Source organism: Maniola hyperantus, chromosome 2, assembly GCF_902806685.2.
Source record: "Maniola hyperantus chromosome 2, iAphHyp1.2, whole genome shotgun sequence".
NCBI lineage: Eukaryota > Metazoa > Arthropoda > Insecta > Lepidoptera > Nymphalidae > Maniola > Maniola hyperantus.
Window position 1 is genome coordinate 2,029,151 of NC_048537.1, and position 22,268 is coordinate 2,051,418.

Consider the following 22,268-nt stretch of genomic DNA (forward strand, 5'->3'; position numbering starts at 1 on the left):
ACATTATATCAATTGCAATGATTTCATTTTTCATTTCATTTCATTTAATTTAATTTTTGCTACATGTGAGTAGTAAATGATCGTACATATATAGATGGTCCTTTCACATTTTGCTATACACTATTTGCAGATTGCTATACTAACTCACAATAATTGTTTACCTATTCTACTACATAAATGCATGCAGTATCATGGTTATAGCTTTTCCTAACGTTTTGGCATATACATTATATTATTATGATAAGAGTTATGAAAATCAAGTTCATATTTTTAGAAATCATATCACAAAATGTCAACTAATTTGGAAACCACAAACTTCCCGATACCCAAATCGAACCCTGTCTGAGCAGAAGTTATCGCTCAGGAAATGTAGCCCTTATTAGCGTGATTGTCACCCGATAGTTATGAATCGTATAGCTACAATCGCAGTAGTTGTGGTTGCTGTTACTGTGCATTTTAGCCGACAGTGGGCTGACAGCCAATCGGAGCCGTGAAGGTGATTGCGATCATTACACCGCTGCAATTGAATAGTAGCAGCATACATGGACATAGTATTATTAAAGCTGTTGGTCGTTACACAATGCACACTGATCACTTGCAGAGGTCTCGTGAATGACGATCATGACTGCTTCAAGCTTTTTATATATATCTACGCTCTGAGGGCTTTGAGCACTCTGCAAACACTCTGGCCCGCGGATTGAAGACAAAATATTATGGCACTCTACGCACCAAAATACAACAAGCGTTCGCTGCGCGTTCATTTCACGCCATTTTACCTTCACACAGCATCCCGTTCAACCGCACGGTGGCGGCGGCAGCGGCATGGCTTTTGTTACGCTTTGGTGTGACAGGCGGCTATTTAAGCTCGACGACGGCAAAACACCAAAGCGACAGTAAACACTGCCTTTATTACTGAAACCTGTAAGTGATTTAAAAGCTTCCCTTATCAAATGCCACTGTACCGCCACTTTGGAGCGCGGCCAAATTAACCGAAGACATTTACTTCATTTTCCTTTAGTGTTTACAGATTTAATGCCTATGTGAGACCAAAGTGTAACAGCATTCAATACGTTTCACTGGTATTTAATTTACTATACTAGCTGATGCCCGCGACTTCGTTTGCGTAAAATTAGGTTTTTTAAAAATCCCGTGGGAACTCTTTGATTTTCCGGGATTAAAAGTAGCCTATGTCACTCTCCAGGTCTTTATCTATACACATGCAATCACATCCGTTGCAACGTGATTGAAGAACAAACCAACAATCTACTGTTGTTTGTATACAATCAAATTGTATACAAACAACAGTATCAACTTGTATTTATTTCCCTTGTTTTATTTTCATTATTTTCATAAGAAATTCATTTACCGAGAAATTCGTTCCCGCTCTCGTTGAATGCAAAGAAAGTAATTACTTTTCTCCCGAGTGTCTTTTAATTTCAAGTGGAACTGTGAGCAAGTTCGACTCCAGTTACTGGGTGATCGATCGTTTAGAACGCCCCAGCTTGGTTTTCAGTTAACTTTCTATACAGCTCGCTGGGACTTTTTTGCAGTTTACTTTATTTTAACTTTATATTGTGAAGATAACATTGAAAAAACCGGCCAAGTGCGAGTTAGGCTCGCGCACCGAGGGTTCCGTACTACAGTCGTATTTTTTCGTCATTTTGAGCGATAAATCAAAAACCATCATGCGTAAAAATAAATAAAAATCTGTTTTAGAATGTACAAGTAAAACCATTTCATATGGTACCCCACTTGGATCTTATCTTACTTTGAAAATTGAAATCGATTCACGAGATACAGTCCGCTGAAAAACAGACAGACAGACAGCGGACGCTTAGTACTTACATAATTACTTCCATTACCTACTGTTGGGTTCGGACGCGACGTAATCTACATTTCAATTGAACTCAGACGACGTTCCAGACAAAATAACAGTTAAGTGTACTCTGAAATCTATTTAATTTTGTGTAACGGTTTATAGCTTCTAGAAAATTGCGAAGATTTCAGCTCTCAGGCCATGAGCACACTAACGACCGAAATTAATCAATCTATCTGTAATCCGTTACTTAGCGACGTTGTTGATTGTCAAAAAAAAAATTACAAAGAGGTTGCTCTTGCAAATCTTGGTTGCTAAATAACCTATCGACAGATTAGATATAGGCTTGATTATTAATTTCGGCCGCGAATTTCTTTCTAAAGTTTAAAGTCTAATTTATGTTCTCTAACTCCGATTTTAAATGCAGATTCTACAGCGATAGGTATCTAACTCAGTAGTTTCTTTTTAACCATAGCTTCAAAACAATTTTACCATCAATAATCATGCTTTTGAATTAGTGTGCAGTGAAATAAATCCAATGATCACTAAACGGGTGATTGCTAACAAAAAAAATTGCACACTATAACTCGTTTTTGTTTACAACTGTCTTACTATTTTTGACAGCTCATAGAACATGATTTTTGCTTATAGGAACTAATTTAGTTCAATTCTTTAGTTTCTGATGGTGAAACTAAAAGTATTTAATGTGATAGGGCCCTTAGAATAACACTGCAGCGAGTCTTAATTAAGGATTGGTGTTTTAGTAAGCAGCCGCCTTAAATTAAGATAGCGTAAGTAAAAGGAAAAAAAAGACAAAAAAAAATGTATATATACAAAATATATCAAACAAAAAAAAATTTAGAGGTTTATTTATTTATTAATTTTATTTATTATTTAAGTTCGGGTGATAGAAGTTAAAGGGGTTTGATAAGTTCAAATAAAAGTAGAGTGCGCTCTACGCGACAGGTCGAGATGACAATCGGGGAGGGAACGCCCGCACACCCGTACAACCCCTCGCGCTAACCCGGTGCGGGCGAGCGCGGGTGACGTGTGGGTGTGAGGGGCGTCCCCCGCCTCATTCCCCGATTGCCATCTCAACCTGTCGCGAACTTTAAATTCTAAGTTAATTTTGTGTACGTCATAAAGCAAATTAAAAGCACTATAAATTGTAATAAATGTCATACTGAGTAACCTATGAAAAAACATAAAAAGGTAAGTGTTATAGTTCTAATTGATAAGATAGTAACCACAAAAAAGCCGTATGAATGTATCTTTGCTTGCTTAAGAATTTTATTTTACGAACTAAGGGCTAATTTTTCAATGACTCGACTGAATAGATTTGATGGATTTTCAATACAAAAACTAAAACTAAAGAAATTAACTTCAAAACGTTAAAATTTATTCTTCAGTTAAACATTATTGGGATCAACAAATAAAATCAGCCCTTAGTCTTATTTAGTTAAAAAAAATCTAACATTAAAAAACTGTTTTCAGATACAGTGACAATTCAGTAGGGGGTGAGACACGTATATGACGATTGATACTTTGGGAAAGTAACAATTGCTCACGTGGAATAACCTCAGTTCCTACTCGGGTTGCCACACTTGAAAATGATCAAATAAATGTACCTACATGGCCAGCGAGTCGTCGATTTGACGCACCACGACCATCGTTTCGCTTATCAGATGATGAACTTTTTGATAATGATGAAAATAAACTTCTTTCATTGCCCCGATGAAAGAAAGTCTGCATAAGTCCCGCAAATTCTTATTGCGCTGGATGTCTCATTAACATCGAAATGACGTCATTTTGACGACAGCCGGAATAAAAATATACCATCAGCTCGAAACTTCGGTCTAGTGCTGACGTAACTAAAATGGTGGCCACGCACATTAGCAATTTGCGGGACTTATAATGTACATTTCAATCTGAACAAGCGATGGGATGAAGTCGCTGTCAACGATAAAATAACTTCTCTTTCAACACCGTTCTTTTACTGTTGACAGTTCGACGTTAAATACGTCCCTGATAAAACCAAAGCACTAATATAAAATGTTAAAGCTAATTTAAAAGTATACCTACGCTTTCATTACAGCTTCGTATAAAAAGTATTTTTAATTCGTTGATAAATAAATTTTAAAACTTACTTTATTTTCTTCGACAATAAGCTTTGTCTAATTAACGTTTTAGTTTTGATTCAATTTTATTCTTGCTCTGCTGCGATTTGTTTGTAATGCTTTGATGTTAAAATTTCAAATTTCAACGTTGAAATTTCATAATTTATCATCTGCACAGTGTTGTATGAAATACTGTAATATATTTGCCGAAGTTTAAAAATGCTGAAGCGTAATAAATTTTAATGGCTCGCCAGCGGAACGTTTTACGTAAATTAAAAGCGTTCTTCTATTGATTAAAAAGCTTTTTTAGGTTAACAATTTGGGTCTCGATTCGGATCAGCGGATTTATTTGAGTGGGGATTCATTAGTTTCGTTCGCTCGGGTTTGGCTTTTATTAGTCTGGGGTCAATGTTGTCGTCTATAACTTTTGGGAGTGAGGCATTAGTGTGAATATTGTATTTAACTTGACTACAGAAACATAATATCCTCTACAGTGTGTGTTGAGTTTGACCACCACACAGTCGCAGTTTCTTTACGGCACCTGACAAATTTTGTGCAAGGTTGTTTTAAGGAAACTGACAAATTTTGTGCAAGGTTGTTTTATCGTTGTATCGATGAAATGTTAGGTTAAAGGTTAACGATTTTCTAGTGCTGACGAGGGTTTTGATGGGACGTACCAAACCAACGTGGTGGTCAGAAACAACGGCAGTTGCCTGTACGTACCCCCGGGCATTTTCAAGAGCACATGCAAGATAGACATCACCTGGTTTCCCTTCGATGACCAACATTGCGACATGAAGTTCGGTAGCTGGACTTACGACGGCAATCAGGTACAGAGAAAGATAGGCTGGTTATTTAAAAAAAAACTATGAGATGACTTAAAAATATCATTTATAAATAATCTTAAAATGATCAGTAAAACTGCATAGTCTAAACTCTATAGAATAGATAAAATAGTTTCATGTACAATATAAATACAATGAAGAAATAAAAGAAACTTGAACGGCAAAGAAAAACCTACCTTTGGCTTCCAATAATATTATTGGAAAAGTTTGAGTAACTTTTAACGTAAAGGTTTTTGAAAATTTTCCAACGGTTGTTTTTTCAATTGGTTCAATTATTTCATCGAAACCATTTAGACGTAAATTAAAATTGAGAAAAAAGTAAATATAAAATTATTTCATACAGAAAATTATGACTAAGATGAGGGTTCCGAATTAAATTCTAAAAGGTTTTTTGTATAAAACTTAATTGGCTCATTTCAACTTATCTTTATTTTATTGGCTGACCGTTTTTCGCTTTACATATAATTCTTATTTGAAGATATTACTTAGATTTACACTGCAGATAGAATTCAATTTCATTTTTTAATAATTCTACCTAAATTGAATTCTAATGTAAATGTAAATTGAATAAATGTAAATCTTTGAAATAGTCCTTGTTATAATTGAACTATCAAAATAAGAATTAGTTGAAATGGCCCAGTTAATACCATAGTAGTTTGAGATGGGGAAAGTTAGAAAGGGCAGAGTTGACCATTAAGGGAACCATGTGAGAAACCAAAAGGATTTCGTCTATCCCAAAAGTTTTGTATGTACTATTTTGCATGGTGCAGACAAATTATATACTTACTTCAAACACAATATCACCCTTCTAATAATATAGTTTGGTTATTCAATTTGTCTACCATACGGATTCACTATAATAATATATATATCTACATTTCCAACATTTTCACTTCTCAGTAGAAGTAACAAATATCTACTTTCAATATAATCTTAAATTACAACAAAAAATTTTGCTGAACTCAACAATATTTTTGATTTATTTACTTGTTTTACTCTTATCTACGACATTGCATGTAATTTTTTAAATTAAATTATTATTTTGATTCTAAATTTAAAAGAGACCTGTAAAACATTTTCGTTTTATTATAATAGATCTCTTGTTCTTTCCGTATGGTAGTTGGTTTCATTAAATATATAGATGTTAAGAGTGAGCATGCTCTGTAACTTAGATATTTATTTATATAATATGGTTTTTCACATTTCCCTCTTCTTTTTAGTGTCTTCTGTAAAATTTAAACTTTTGTGAATTTTCGAAACTGTGCATGTGTAATTTTCAGACCTTGTAGTAATAATGCATAGTAGCAAGAAAGTAGCGATAATATGTTTAATAATTTCGATACTAATCATATTTTACTGTAACAGTTGGATCTCGTGCTCAAAGATGAGGCAGGTGGCGATCTATCTGATTTTATTACGAATGGAGAGTGGTATTTAATAGGTAAGTTTTGTGGGGATTTATAAATAAATACAGTGTGAAATTTTGATGGTTGATTTCCCGCGGCAGAACGATTTGCCCTCAGCAGTACTATCGAAATATCGAATAAAAAGAGAAATTTAAAAGGTTTTTGTTTTGAAATAATTAGAAAAATATTCATCAACCCGAAAGCGCGAAAAGCTCGAATCGCACGCACTGCCTACAAAGTGAAAATGTTTAGAGCAAAATAAGCTTTCGTCCGTAGTGATACGCCATATAAACTAGCCTGCACGCACAGCCGCTCGCGAAGCTATCGTAAGGTAATACTATTGGTTCGCGGTCGTTTTCGAGTTTTGTTTTCTACAACAATTGTAATTTTTCCATTTTTGATTCTAATAATTTCTTTCTTATAAATCCATTTAGACCAAAGCTAAATCATTTCGCTGCGGGAAAACAACCATTAAAATTTCACGCTGTATATTTAATTTGATTAATTTGTGCATATACCAGTCATGCATAATCTAATGCCTCTCGATAGTGCGGTCAGATTGAAAAAAAATTCAAAATATGGGTTGTTAATTTAGTAGCCGTTTTTAATTAAGAATTAGTGTATTGTAAAATATGTCCAGAGAAAAAAAAACCCCGTAAGGATTATACATTACACCAACATATGCTTATGACTGCTATTTTGTACAAACAATATCAAGATATTTTCTCAAGATTATGATATAAATCACGTACTCCAAAAAATAATATGTGCGTGGAAATGTAATAAATCCAATTATCATACGAATGTTCTCAGGTATGCCAGGAAAAAAGAATACAATAACGTACGCCTGCTGTCCAGAGCCGTATGTGGACGTGACCTTTACAATTATGATTAGAAGAAGAACACTATATTATTTTTTCAATCTAATAGTTCCTTGTGTTCTTATATCTTCAATGGCTCTCCTCGGTTTCACACTGCCACCCGACTCTGGAGAAAAACTAACTCTCGGTGAGTATGATATTTTTGTAATCTAAATCTAAATATATAAAAGGAAAGGGTGACTGACTGACTGAATGATCTATCAACGCACAGCGCAAACCTCTGGACGGATTAGAAGAATATAAAAGATAGAAATTTCAACCCCTAAGAAGTTAAAATAGGGGTTTGAAATTTGTGCAGTCCACGTGGACAAAGTTGCAAGAATAAACTAGTCTTTTAATATTTTAAAGCATATCAGTACGAACCATAAGCTAGTTTGTAAATAAAGAAGCTGATCACAACCACAATGCAGTGAAAATACAGCTGATTTTACTATCGCTAGAGTCAAAATATTACAGTTTTTGTTTTAACCGCATTATCTTTAAAAAAAACTGGTGATAAAAAAACAAACATTAATATTATTAATGTAAAACAAAATACAAATCCTAATGAGTTACTTACCCAAAAACTCATATATTATCATAACTGTGGTTTTGTAATTAGCATTTGATAAATTTCTGCAAACAGTGTTATTGTAGAAGTAAACGACTTATAAGTTACAACAAAATGTAAACATTAAAATGATTTATCCATCTACTATAATAATAAGTTCTACTTGCTCACCCGAAGCTGTGCAAATATATATTACATTTAAATATAAATTCGCGCTTATGTGCGCTCAAAGTTTTCATTTCGAACTGTGTTACAGATTAAATCCTACATCTTCTGAAGGAATTAGAAGTAACATTATGCTAAATAATTCAAATTGAACGAACTGATGTATTAAACAGATTAAATGGCTTACCATTTTAGGCTTTAAGAAGATTAATTATCATTTTTATTTTATTTAATAACTGACTATTTAGGTTCAAAAGAAATATCATTGTTCAGATAAGAGGGCTATGCGGATTTGGATTTCTGGCAACTTTGTTAGGGTTAACAATGATTTTGGTTTCAGGAGTGACTATTCTACTTTCGCTGACGGTGTTCCTCAACCTGGTTGCGGAGACCCTGCCGCAGGTCTCCGATGCTATCCCCCTGTTAGGTACACAGTCCAGACCAGAACCCCGATATCCAAACCCAAATTCCCACTTTTTTACTTATTTTCATATTCAGAACTATCTCTTATTGTTACTTTTCTATCCATTTTTATTTCAACAGAAAACTATCTTTATCATTTTGTTTACTCTTTTAAAATAAATACTAAACATTATTTTAAAACATTACAAGGAGTAAATTATGTACTGTAAATTTTTAACATGAAATCTTAATTTACCAACTCTCAAGTTACTTCGTGAGTAACAACAACGTCTTGTGTTTTAACTGTGTTATATTCCAAAGCCGATGCTTCGCTGATCGGTTTGATTTAGTCAATCCTCAGCTGTGGCAAGAATTCATAGACAAAGTCCAAACCTTCAACTTCAGTTTTATTAAACCCTAGGAGTGCATATTATTACTTGCAACATAGAATACTTTAGAACCTTTTTTCCCTGGTAAAACGTCAAATTAGTCGTTCTGATTTGGTCTTACCATAAACAAGTGAGTGAGAAATTTTAAGATGAGTGACTTGTTCTTCGATCGCTAACGATAAGAAAAAATGGTTTTAGCTTTTGTTTAGAATTTTTTGCTAAACCAGAGGATTTCTCTATCAATTTAGAGTTGCGAAGTTTCAGCATAATAGATAGAAACATATTTACAATGCTATGCTTTTGCTTTACTGTTAATGAATTATACTTTGTTTGATCAAAATTTTAAAACACCACTCATATTATCATAGTAGAAGTAATGTTTCACAATTATCCATTTCATATATTTGAGTAAATAATAAACCTTGGAATCGATTTCGATTTTGCATGATTAAAACATTTTGGGAAATGTGACACAAATAAATTTCATCAGATAAATATCATTTAATATTCACATTAATAATAACAGCTTACCTCGATATCAAGTAACGTAAGTAAAAATATGTTTTTATTTATAGTTGTATTATTGTAATATCATTGATTATTGGATTTGCATGTTGAAACTTGGTTAATGTATTTTCTGGTATTGTTTGGATCTCGAAGGTAAGTCTTTCCATTTCTATTAATAAATTACTAAGTATTGTGCGAATTTCTTATTTTGTGTTGATTCATAAACGCAATCGATTCCGTGGTGTATTATTTGTGTTGTGTTTTGGTGTTCTTATATTTGAAAGACATCATCAAAGGCAATCTAGTGGCTTTATCCTAGATACTTGGAGGGTGGTTTGATGGAATTATTATCATTTAAATATAGTAGTTTTAACTTCGAATAATTTATTTTTCTTATATAAATCTTTTAATAAATCATAATTCTAAACAGTTGATAAAATACGATATAAAATGTTTTCTAAAACCATAATAATATTATGCATGAATACTTCATTCTATTTCGTTTATTATTTCACTTGAGATCCTACAACCAACTCAGCAGCACACTTACAGAAATATGTACATCTAAAACCGATACGAAGTCTGTCACAAACTAAAATAGGTTTCCATAGAAGCAAATTTTTGTAAATATGAGTAGATTTTTTTATCATAGAACTGTATATTGATCTTTACAGGTGTTACCATTCTCCTGTCGCAAACTGTTTTCTCTCTATTGGTGGGACACGTCATCACTAAAACCTCTGAGGCGATCCCCCTAATAGGTGAGAAATTCGTGTTCGCTGGCAATTAAACTAAAACTTCTAAAATATATGTATAAACAATATGACATCCTCTGAATAGATCGTTTCCTAAAATTTATATGGGAATGGGTTGTGAGGAATTTTGGGAAGTTTAAAAAAATCTAAATTACTATCATATTAAAATATTCCTCTACTCATTCCCGAAAGCATCGTTTTAACAAAAAATCTAAATAGAATGCTTGAATGAAATCTATCTAAAATTCTAAACAGCCTAGCGCCTACACTTTTTAATTTTAACTTGCCTTTTAGGTTTCTGGAATTAATATGCTTTATGGTTTGTCAATATTCGAAATGAGTATTGCAACTACACAGCTCTAGTTTCAATGCTGCTATATCTTTTAAACTGAAGCAAGCTCAAGGTACTTTCCAAACTGGCCTCCAATCTAGATTCTTCTTGTTATGTATTAAAATGATTACCCGTCTTCATTATTATGTTGTTTAATTTGATTCACACATTCTTCTCAATTATTAATTTTGTCATAAATCAAGTTGTTTTAAACGTTTTTCATTTTCCTAGGCTTCATTTTTTATTAAATGACAACTGACGTCGTTGAAGTAGCATGATTTTTTAATGTACTGTTTTATTATTTAGAGTATTTTAAATGAAGGTTTAGATTTTTAGATTTATAAAAAAGCTTGTAGCTGGTGCTGCTATTTTAATATTATTATCAATATGTGACCCTCCAAGTATTCTTCGAAAAAGTAATAATTATTTGTAAATATTTCTCACTCATTTTTTACTGACATGATTTAAATTGTAAACATTATTTTTCTTGTAACTATTCTATATTAATTTAAATTTAAATATTGATGTTTACTATACATAATATATCACAGTTAATTTATTTTTGACTCTTAAGTGATTGCCATTTATTTTTGTTTTTAGTATAGCTTTCTAATTTCTATTTTTTCAAAATCTTTAGGTATGTTATCTTTATGATCCTTATCGTTCTGTAATAGGCACTGATTATTTATTATTTATTAACTTTGTACTAGCTAATAACGTTTATATTTTCAATGATATGATTCATATACTAAATATAATATGCATGTTATATTATTTTAGTGTTAGTTGGATTTCTTTGTTTTTGTTTATCGGTGTTGTATATATAGAGAAAAATGAACTTAAAACCTGTAAAGCAAATATAAAAAAATCTAAGAAAACAGATATAAAGCAAAAATTGTAAAGTACTTAATTTTCTCCTTAAAATATTATTTTTGACATTTAATTTTACCACAATTATTAATCCTAATATTATTTAGAATTTGTTAAGATATTATTGTCTTTGATAATATTTTTTTTGTTGTTATAAAATAATAAAATCTGGCTAACAGGGACTTATTTCAACTGCATCATGTTTATGGTGGCCTCGTCCGTGGTGCTAACGGTGGTGGTGTTAAACTACCACCATAGAACAGCAGATATACATGAAATGCCACAGTGGGTAAGTCAATTATCAAATTATGACTATTGTTTTCACCACTGTGCGTCACCTCTCAACTAAGAAAGAAAGAAAAAAGAAAGAAAGAAAGAGAGAGAGAGAGAGAGAGAATGAAAGAAAGAAAATCCATTTATTTGTTGTTGGTGTCACAGAGCATTCAAAGCATACAAATGTAACATTTTATACTATGATACTACTTACCCCAAATGGGTCTACAGTACAGCTCAGTACGCTTAGTATAAGATTTTACGTCTCACCGACGTTGCTAGAATTCGAGAGTCGAAACACAATAACGTCAAAGTAAAATGGACCTAAGAGCCTTGAATTGAAGTAAAAAATTCAATGCCACTGATTTAGATTTCGCAAAGTTTCCGCTTGGAGCGCTGGCTGTAGATGAGTAGACAAAGTAGAAAAATTTGAGCTTTAAAACAAGGCAGTTAAGATCCAGTTTACAATAACTCAGAAGTGTTTCGACACTCGAATACTATCAACGTTGGTGAGACGTAAAATCTCGTACTAAGCGTACAGGATACACTTAAAAAAAACAAAGGGCGTTCTTATCACTACACTGATCTCTTCCAGGCAACCCATACTTAAGAACTTATAGAAGTGTAACAGCCGCACTCTGAGTCGCTAATTGTTACTTAAGATTGAGTTAAAACGATTTATGTGAGAGATTGTTTTAACTAAACTTAAGTAAGGAGTACGGCTGTAAGACATGGAGTCGCAATTTAAACATTTATGTTGTTTTGTCTGTTGGTTCAGATAAAAACAGTGTTCCTACAATGGCTGCCGTGGATCCTGCGCATGTCGAGGCCCGGGAAGAAAATAACTAGGAAAACAATAATGATGTCGAATAGAATGAGGGAACTGGAGCTAAAGGAGCGATCGTCCAAGTCTCTTTTAGCTAATGTGTTGGATATAGATGACGATTTTAGACATGTACCACCGCCACCTAATAGTACAGCATCTACAGGAAATTTAGGACCCGGGTAAGGAAAATGCTATCAATTAATAAAAGAGCCTCAATAGCTCAACCGGTAAAGGAGTGGACTGAAAACCGAAAGGTCGACGGTTCAAACCCCGCCCGTTGCACTATTGTCGTACCTACTCCTAGCACGAGCCTGACGCTTAGTTGGAGAGGAAAGGGGAATATTAGTCATTTAACATGGCTAATATTCTTTCTAAAAAAAAAAAAAATTATACAGTGCTCTAGATATGCGATTGACGTGTTTTTAAAGCAACTTGATTATCGCCATTTTGGCGCTGATAGTAGAGTGAGCGTATTTGAAACTAAATGTTAGAGAGAGACTTCTGTGAACACTGTGTGTGTGTGTTTGTAGAGTACACATTAATTATTTATTTAAAACAAGTCAGCCTCATTCTCGGAGTTACAAGTTATCTGTAAGACCGTGATCTTCTTTCATGGGTAAATTACTTATTATCAATAGTCAATTTATCACTACCCATTATTATAAATGCGAAAGTGTGTATTGGTTTATTGGTTTGTTGGTGTATTGGTTTGTTGGTTTGTCCTTCAGTCACGTTGCAACGAAGCAACGGATTGACGTGATTTTTTGCATGGGTATAGTTTAAGACCTGGAAAGTGACGTGGGCTACTTTTTATCCCGGAAAATCAAAAAGTTCCCACGGGATTTTTAAAATCTGATTATCTAACTAGCTGATTATCTTGAAGTCGAAGTAACATTCGCTGTAAAGTACTGGATTGGACACCAAGCCTTTTTAAAAATACTCCCTAAACGCGTGGATTTTGGTTTTTAAAAATCCCGAGGGATTTTCAAAAACCAAAATCCACGCGTACGTAGTGGCGGGCATTAGCTAGTCTGTAATATGTCGAAAAATGTTTATTAGTTTGTAATTATGTTGATGATGATGTGTGTGTCAAATTTATAATTTTTTTTTCACTATACTTACTCAAACTCAAATTATTTATTCAGAATTGGTAAAATTTTACGCTTCCTGATTGTAAATTTTTATTTGTAAGATGATATGATATAGTGGTGGTAATTAATACGTACTTAAAACTAGAGCTACGAGGGTTCCAAACGCGCCCAGGTCTGAGAAGAGCCCACAACAAACTCAGCCGGGTAAATATACCTACCTAATATCATTTACGTATTGATTTGGAACAGATGTTCAATATTTCGCTCGGACTTCCGGCGGTCGTTCGTCCGTCCGTCAACGATGGAGGACGTGGCCGGCGGGCTGGGCGGCCACCAGCGGGAACTGCAGCTGATCCTGCGGGAGCTGCAGTTCATCACGGCGAGGATGAAGAAGGCTGACGAGGAAGCCGAACTAATAAGCGATTGGAAATTCGCTGCGATGGTAGTGGATAGGTGAGTCCAAATTTTACTACATTTTTTTTTAAATTACCAACGTAAAGAATGTTTAACAAATCCAATTTAGACACAGCAAAAACCACGAAGGTTTAAAAAAATCATCATTAGCATAGGTAGATAGACACCAAACACTCAAACGAGTCGTAAGGAGTCGCTGGATCCAGGCGGCGCTAGACAGTGGCATGTGGAAGTCACCACAAGAGACCTATGACCAGCAGTAGACGTTTAACGATGGATGACGATAATGCCGCAAAATGAACTTAAGCCACAGGTGCAAGAAAATATTAATAATTATAATAAAATATTGAGACTGTCACAGTTTGGCACCAAGACTTCTAAAAATAGGCGATGATTCAGATATTGTCAGTATTTTTATGTATGTATATACAATTTTTATTGAGTGGGTCAAATGTCATGTACGATAAGTTAATCTTGGGGAAACCGATATTTGTTTGGGTTAAAACATTGCGAATGGGGTAAGCCAAAGTGGATTTTCCGACCAATGTCACTTCACCGTGAAACTATAAATTAATATCTTTTTTTGTATTTTTTTTTCGTGAGGATTTTAGAGATTCAGTATTTTTCAAGCCCGTAATGTATAGCGTATACAACTTTGGTTCCATGCACCGCCTACGACGTCGCATTGACCCCGCATCATCTACCAACGCAACGTTCGTTAACCTCTAGCGTCAGACAGATGTTTTATTTGCAATATATTGCGAACTTTTGAAAATTCAGGTTGATGGTATCTTCCCATTGATTATTTGTATTATCAACTGTCTTTGTTTTTGCTAGCCTCTTATTACACCTTGTATAAAATATATCCATTATTATAATTTAATATGTTTGTCTACAGGTTCTGTTTGTTCGTGTTTACGTTATTCACCATCATCGCGACGGTAGCGGTGCTACTGTCGGCTCCGCATATCATCGTGCAGTGACCATGACTAAATGAGTCCGTATCTGAAATATGAGAGAACTAATCATACTATAAATCTAATGATAAGTATGTATAATAGTCTTAGTAAAGTATAACGCGTACAAAGTGACAAAGGACTCGCCATATTTGCTGTATCTGTCAACTGTCATTTAAAACGTACGGATAGCAATGAAAATAATGTTTACTTTATTGTGTTATTTATTTATTTTATTTGTAATATAGTACAATATGTACAACAAAGATATTCATTCAACTTTTTTCATAATATAATATTTAATATTGCACAAAAAGTTAATACACGAGTATTTAACCAGGGACGAATGGCACAGAGAAATAAATCACATGAAACGAATCAAGGAGAAATACCGGTAAAGGGAGGTATTTGAAAATTATAAACACATATTTACTTTTAGATATGTAAATGGTAGTTATATACGTGTTCTACTTTATAGCGTAAAGCAGCATTAGCGTAAAGGATCCCTGGAGTTGAAGGCTACATTGGTATTAAATCATTTTCATTCAAAATTAATTCTTTTTTACATATTTTTTTTTTTGCTAACCCTACCTAATCGAATCATATTGAGAGCTGCGCTATGAGTGAGTAATGAGTATTCCTACAGCGGGCCGCTTGTATGAAGCTTCCTCTCTGGTCTACTCTGTGCTATAACGTCACAATATGGCGGCCACGGCGGTCCTTTCTCAAGTTGTACACCGTATACTTCGATACGCGGCTCAAACGCACACAATATGTCGGAAGACGGTAAATGTAAAGAAAATAAAACGTTACTTATAGATTAGTTAAGTCCAACATTAATATTATAAAACAATTGTGATGTTGATTAGGATGTAACACATATAAATGTTGACGTATAATTTGTTAAAGTATATAATTATAATATCTCTAATAAATAAGTTTAAATATAATAACTAAAAGGTTTAGTTAAATAATTTAAAGGAGAACAAGGCAAGCGTGAATCGGATTTACTTTGGTTCACACAAACACCACGTCTTATTTAAAAGTATTGATATCTTTTGATACACATGAAATATTTCTACTATATTTAAGTAATTTTGATACACACAATAATTTTAGTAGACTGTCTAATTTAAATATACAGTTCTTGCAATTCACGATGACGAGTGAACTTTATTTTTGTGGTTACGTCGTATGGGCATTGCGTAAGTGTGCGTGCATGACGGACCAATCAGTCACGAGCAAGAGTTCGAAAACGCACACATTTACTGTACCATACTTATACCAATACGACTTAAACACAAGCATGAGCCACTCGCCCTCGTGAAATGTAAGAACTACATGGAACTCCGGTAAAAGCTTAACATCATAAGGGATTTTCTTTTTTTGGAAGAGTTACGGAAAATGGAATGAGAAAAAATCCTTTATAAGTAAATGAGGGATCACTATCAATGACATTACCATAGGATGTTAAGTAATGTACATAACATTAAGGATTAAATATTATTAGTATCATAATATTATGACTTTTGGATCATGTTTAAGGTGAATTTTCTTTATTTGTAATATCATCAGGAATTGGTTGTCGATAGGCAGGCACATTTGTGTGTCCAATTTAGGGCTAGTATGAGATTTCTCATCTCACTAAACTTGATATAATTCGAGTGTCGAAATATTTTAACGTCAAAGAAAATTATTTTAACACTCAAGTTTGTCCATACATCTACAGTCAGCGTCCGAAATGAAAACTTTCCAATCGAATTCATCAGCCTGTTTGCGTCCACTGCCGGACATAAGCCTTTCCAAGAGCCACCAAACACGGTCCTCCGCCTTCCTCATCCATCCGCTCCCCACCACCTTCTTCAGGTCATCGGTCCAGCAGGCTGGAGTTCGCCACACACTGCGCTTACCAGTACGCGGTCTCCACTCCAGAACACGTCTGCCCCATCGGCCGTCGGTGCTGCAACAGACATGACCTGCCCATTGCCACTTCAGCTTGCTAATCCTTTGAGGTATGTTAAACTTTAACAACGTTAAAGGAACGAAAACTTTGCAAAATAAAATTACGTGATACTGAAAGTATGACTCTAAACCGAATATCTTTAGGTCTATTTTACTCTAACGTATATTTTGACACTCGAATTCTATTAGCGTTGGTAAGAAGTGAAATCGCATACTAATCCTACAGAACTAGAAGCTGTACCCTATATTGAGAGTATTGGAATTGACTTATATAAGTAAAACGAACCAAAGTAACGGTAGACTAGAAAGTAGATATGCGTATTAAATAAATTTAATTAAAAATATTTATTAATATTGATGAAATAAATAAAATAAAATATTGAAAAGACACTCAATTGGTTTTTTAACGACGATGCGCAGAAATGGAATGAAAATCTAAACTCAATTTTATAATGCATTGTTAGGACAAATAATGGGAAAAATAGTTGTTCTTTCATTTGAGTAGTCAACCTTTAAATGTAGTGCAAATTGTATCACGCTGCTAAATAATTTGTTATTGTTATTAATTATTTTATACAAGTACATATTTGTATATAATTAAGGCGGAAACGCAGTTTTTATTAGAAACGAGAAATCGAAACTAAGAAGCAACGTTCTAAATACGTAGATATTATCCAAAGACAACTTAGGAGTCACCGAAATGAATTTAATATTGACCAACTATAAGCTTACTATGTTGGCAATATTAAATCGAGTGACGCTTCCAATCTAAGGCTTTGGGTAAACAATCCTTTAGCACATACCGTAGAGTTAGATAATATTGTAACATAGATAAACTATGTAATTATAACATTTATTCACGTCTTTATCTATGTCCGTTCCTCAATTTCGCTCTTATAGGTGTCGTGATAGCCTAGTGAATGTCGTGTCTCTTAATATAAGGCTACGGTGTAATAATAATAGAGAGAGAGAGAGCCAGTGCGTGCCAGGCCATCGTTATTTTATAAGAGCTGAAAGTTTCTCCCCGTAATGTCCCCAACACAGGGACGAACGATCAGCGACTAAATAGTTTGGATCATGGTGGCTTTGGAAGATAACAGGTAATAAAGGTGTAAAAATCTTACGTCGTATACAGTCTATTTTTTATATTTTCTTGGGAATAGTATTAGAAATCACATCATGCATTGCCATACACTTAGTCTCGTGGCCACCCCCTGTCAGACAGCCTTAAAGTTTAACAATTTATTAAAGTTTGATGGTGTCTGGCAGTGGGTTGCCACGACAGTGCTTGGCAATGCAAGACGTGATTTTTCATATTATTACGAAGAAAAAAATTAAGACTAATTTATACTTTGACGTAATTTTTTTACACCTTTATTATTGTTATCTCCCAAAGCCACCATGATCCGAACGTCTTCATAGTCGCTGTTCGTTCCTTCCTGCGTTGAGGACAAGACGCAGAGACACTATGAGCTTTTATAAAATAACGAAGGTCTGGCACGCGCTGGCTCTTAGTCCATAAGGAAGCTCATTAATTTAAGCAACTTATTAAACACAAAATAAATTAGTACCTTATGAATTTATTCATCTGAATTTTAATTGGTTTCGGAATTGCTTATCTTCTTGCTTATGTGGGTTAAAATAACGCTAGATTTTTGTAACATATTTGGCACAAAATTAATTCAGTTTACCGACACAAGTAGATCATGCTATAGAATATTATTTTAATAAGTATTTATTTATCATATACTGTATGGTGCTCAAATTATATCAAGATTGCAGATTCCTTTGTATATATTATACTTAAGATATTTTCATTTCGTAATACTTCAATATTGTTATATTAAATTCTAATAGATGAATGTCTACTGTTATATCGTATTTGTATTTATCAGTGATTATGTGACGTTATTATTCTATTATAATAATTCTCTTTGCAAGTGGTGAAAAATTGAAAAATTGGTATAAATAAGTTAGATTTATTAGTGCCAAAGTTTAGGATTTATACAATTAAGTTTGTTTATAGAGATACAAATTATAAAGGATAATGTTGAAAATTTTATTGTAAAAACTTATAAAAAACGAAATAGTGTCCTTGTTAACGTGTAACTTAACGTTAATGTTAAACTAACAGCATTGAGCCGCAAATACGGGTTCAATCAGCCAATTTTAAAAGCTTAGTTTATTTTAAAAAATAAATAAAGAGGTTGTGAAAAGGTTTTTAAAAACCCGTAGTTTGCGATTCTATGTTAAATAAACTATACATTAAAAACACGTAGAAATGGATCTACGTTTAAAATAAAATTTTAAATGACTAAAACGCCTGCACGGGACCGGGAAAGAAATAAACGTACAAAAGAACTGATGCATTACAACACTATTTCAGCTGCAGTGCTTTACTTTACATTAAGTTGCTCATTTTGCTGTAGCGTCAAAAGATACTTACTCATAAAGTATATTCGCTAATTGACAAGCAGATTTAAATCGAAATTAAAAGCAAAATAAAAACTCCAGCATACAAACCTACTTAATTGCAAAGTTTATAATTTTCATAAAACTTAGCTACGATTACGCTTGAGAAAGTTATCCATAAAATAACAACAGTAAATTGTGAGAATGTGTTAGTGGATGATTGAAATATATAAAATATAAGAAAATAAAGCTGCCATGTTTATCTCATTTTTGAATATTTTGTAAGCATACCTTTTAGATGCCCTTTGATAAGCTAAATTGCCACTTTTATACATCTTATTGATTCTGTGTTGTGTTTATATAATATATCTGTATTCTACACTTTAAAAATTGTGCTTGACATTCTGCTGTAATATATATCTTTATTATTTAGATTTTTTAAGATCTGATGTCTTCATATTTCATTTTTTGTGCTTTCGGAATCTTTGTAACTATTTCTAATATATTTCTATCTTTTTGAGTTTTTAAACTTGTAACTAGATAATATTAATTTTTTGCACTTTTCGATTTTTTGAGTGGTTGATTTTATTTATACTTTTGATTAATTTTATTCTAAAGCAGTAACAAATGATAAGTATAAAAATAGGTAAGTAAAACAACAAAAAAAAATCCCAAAGATAAAAATTGAAAAAAAAGAATGCGACTAATTAAACTGACATAGGTTATAAGATAAATATTAATCTTAAAAAAATTCTAATAGTCAGTATGAACATAACATTGATTTTATTTTAGTCACATAATATTTATTTAAATCATAAATACAAGGAATATGATCGCAATATATCTCAAAGAAAATTATGACACAAATGAATAATTAACGCGAAAATTGCGTATATTGCACAACAGAAACTAAATGCTTTAATTATAAAACAGGTATTTTTGACGTTTCATGTACATTTATCACTTGGTATTCTGTACTTCTGAGGACTTTAGTCTAAGATTTTACCACATTTTGAACACTATCCCGAACAGACGAAATTGATTATAACAATTAATCTATCTGTAATCTGTCGATTAGTTACTTGGCAACGTTCTTATTTGTCAAAAATTAATTAAGTACCAACATTGTGGAACCGGCAGGGATTGAGCCTGTCATCATCATCATCATGATCAACCCATCGCCGGCTCACTACAGAGCACGGGTCACGGTGAGGAGCGTTTGGCTATAGTCTACCGCGCTGGCCTTGTGTGGATTGGTAGACTTCACACGCCTTTGAGAACATTATGGAGAACTCTCAAGCATGCAGGTTTCCTCACGATGTTTTCCTTCACCGAAGTCTGTATCTCTTGGTTATTCCAACCAGTTACGTAATTTTAGTTATAAATGTAGAAGAACCAGCTTTACTCACGTATTTAGTCGACGTTAGACTAGTTTTGAACCCATCCGAGGTCCTTTTTCACACCTACTCAATTCGCGAATCACTCACGATAGTTTAAACGCTAATTTTTGTTTATAAAAAAATTATTTCGAAATCTCCCTCAAGAGTACCTATGTAAAGTTTTATAAAAATTATATAATCATATGGTCTTTAGACAAATAAAAACATTGCTCAGAACTTATCGACAGATTACAGATAGATTGAATATTGATTTTGGCTGTTGATCTTCGTCATAGAGCGATTTGATGGGATGTTTTTCTAACCGCGATTCTTCCACGCATGTCAACTTCAACAACTCTTTAGAACTCTCCAGTATACGAGTAAAAGCGTTAAACCACAGAATATTATGTGAGTACGTTTCTTCATCAACTTGCAATTTTGTTGCATTTTTAAGAGTTAAGTACATCGCATCAAATCGCTCATTGATAACCTAACATAAGAGCTCTTCTTTATTTTACTATAAAATATTATAATTAAAGCAAAATTAGCGAATTTTTAATAAAAACTTGCTGTCTTATAAAATTACTAAGTGGCGATCGTGTGTATTGATTAAGTCATTTTAATTTGCTTCTTATTTTTACTGTTTTACGAATATACTATTTTTAAAGCAATAGCTTTAGAGTCAAAGACTTTTTAATTATATTTAATTTATGTAAAATTTATTTTAATATTCGTGGTTAACCGATATATTGTATAATATAAAACGGGTACATACAACGAATTAGGTGATTTTTAACTGCCGATATTTCGACTCAGTTGCAGCAACCGAATCGAAATATCTAAATCTAATCTAATCTAAATCAGCCTGTGCTGTCCCACGTCTGGGCAAAGGCCTCCCTCCGATCCTTCCACAATTTTCTATTTCGTGCCTCTTCAGGCCACGTAACTGTAAATTTTTCTAATTCATCACGCCAACGTCGCCTCGGCCGACCACGCTGGCGTTGATGATTCTGGATCGAAATATCGGCAGTTAAAAATCGTCTAAATAATCGTGGTATGTACCCGTTTTATACAATACAATTAAAATTCTCATTTCAATCCTTTTGTAGAGATAACAAGTAGATATTTGATTGAGCAAATAATAAAAGGAACAGAAAAAATCCTAAAACAAATGTTGCCCATGCCAGATACAAAACCATACAAGCAATTAGGCGGGAAACGAGATAAGATAGTGGGCACATGCTGTCCGATATCAGCCGTTTGGGCGCCAAATCTGTGCCAAGTTTAGTTGAACAAACCAATTCCATGATAAAATTTCACACAATAGTACTTTCCAACACAACTGAATAATACAAGCTTAATTTGGTTACTGTGACCTACACTACAAGAAATATTTGGAAAGTATTTGAACGGCTAAAATGCCAGTAATATCTACATAATTACATTAATAGTACATATTTTTTTAATCCCAGAGAAAAAACTTACAGCTAGAAACGTGAAACTTAAAAATACCAGCTTAACATATCTGCTCATGGTTCCGGTTCAGATAAAAATTGTTAATGAAACCATATTTCGTGCATAGCGAGTAAAATTAACGTACGAAATGTGTAATTACGAGATTAAAAAGTAGCACTAATCACATACCATTCAAAAGAATTAAATAATAATTAGTAACAAAAATAATTCACCTAAGGAATTTTTCAATAGTATGTAAAACTCATAAATTGAGATTGAGCCCATACTTATTTCATTTGAATTAGAATTGTTTTCAACACAAATTTTGTTGTCTCATTACGTATCACACAAGAAAACCTATAAATATTTTATCAGTAAGTAACGATTGCACCACATCACTATTAAAGAGCATTAAAAAAAAGGCAACACAGGAAACGTCATTTTAGTGTCCGGGATTAAAAAATAG

At 33.2% G+C, this 22,268-nt stretch overlaps 2 protein-coding genes across 4 annotated transcripts in view; one reads left to right on the forward strand and one right to left on the reverse strand.

Annotated features, from left to right (window-relative positions):
• nAChRalpha6 (nicotinic acetylcholine receptor alpha6) overlaps window positions 1-21,155 on the forward strand; it is a 143,592-nt gene extending 122,437 nt beyond the window's left edge. For 2 of the 3 annotated variants that reach the window (XM_069505461.1, XM_069505453.1), the window contains exons 5-12: window positions 4,583-4,763; window positions 6,144-6,219; window positions 6,998-7,192; window positions 8,121-8,207; window positions 11,214-11,323; window positions 12,086-12,312; window positions 13,474-13,677; window positions 14,537-21,155. In XM_069505461.1, the coding sequence (XP_069361562.1) occupies window positions 4,583-4,763; window positions 6,144-6,219; window positions 6,998-7,192; window positions 8,121-8,207; window positions 11,214-11,323; window positions 12,086-12,312; window positions 13,474-13,677; window positions 14,537-14,621 (1,165 nt within the window). In that variant the 3' untranslated portion in view covers window positions 14,622-21,155. Of the gene's footprint in view, window positions 1-4,582; window positions 4,764-6,143; window positions 6,220-6,997; window positions 7,193-8,120; window positions 8,208-9,752; window positions 9,840-11,213; window positions 11,324-12,085; window positions 12,313-13,473; window positions 13,678-14,536 lie in introns of all 3 variants that reach the window. The other variant, XM_069505467.1, reaches the window with a different exon arrangement.
• The window catches only part of MED27 (mediator complex subunit 27), a 419,936-nt gene that overhangs the window by 129,381 nt on the left and 268,287 nt on the right, over window positions 1-22,268 (reverse strand). The gene's annotated exons all lie outside the window — the stretch shown is intronic.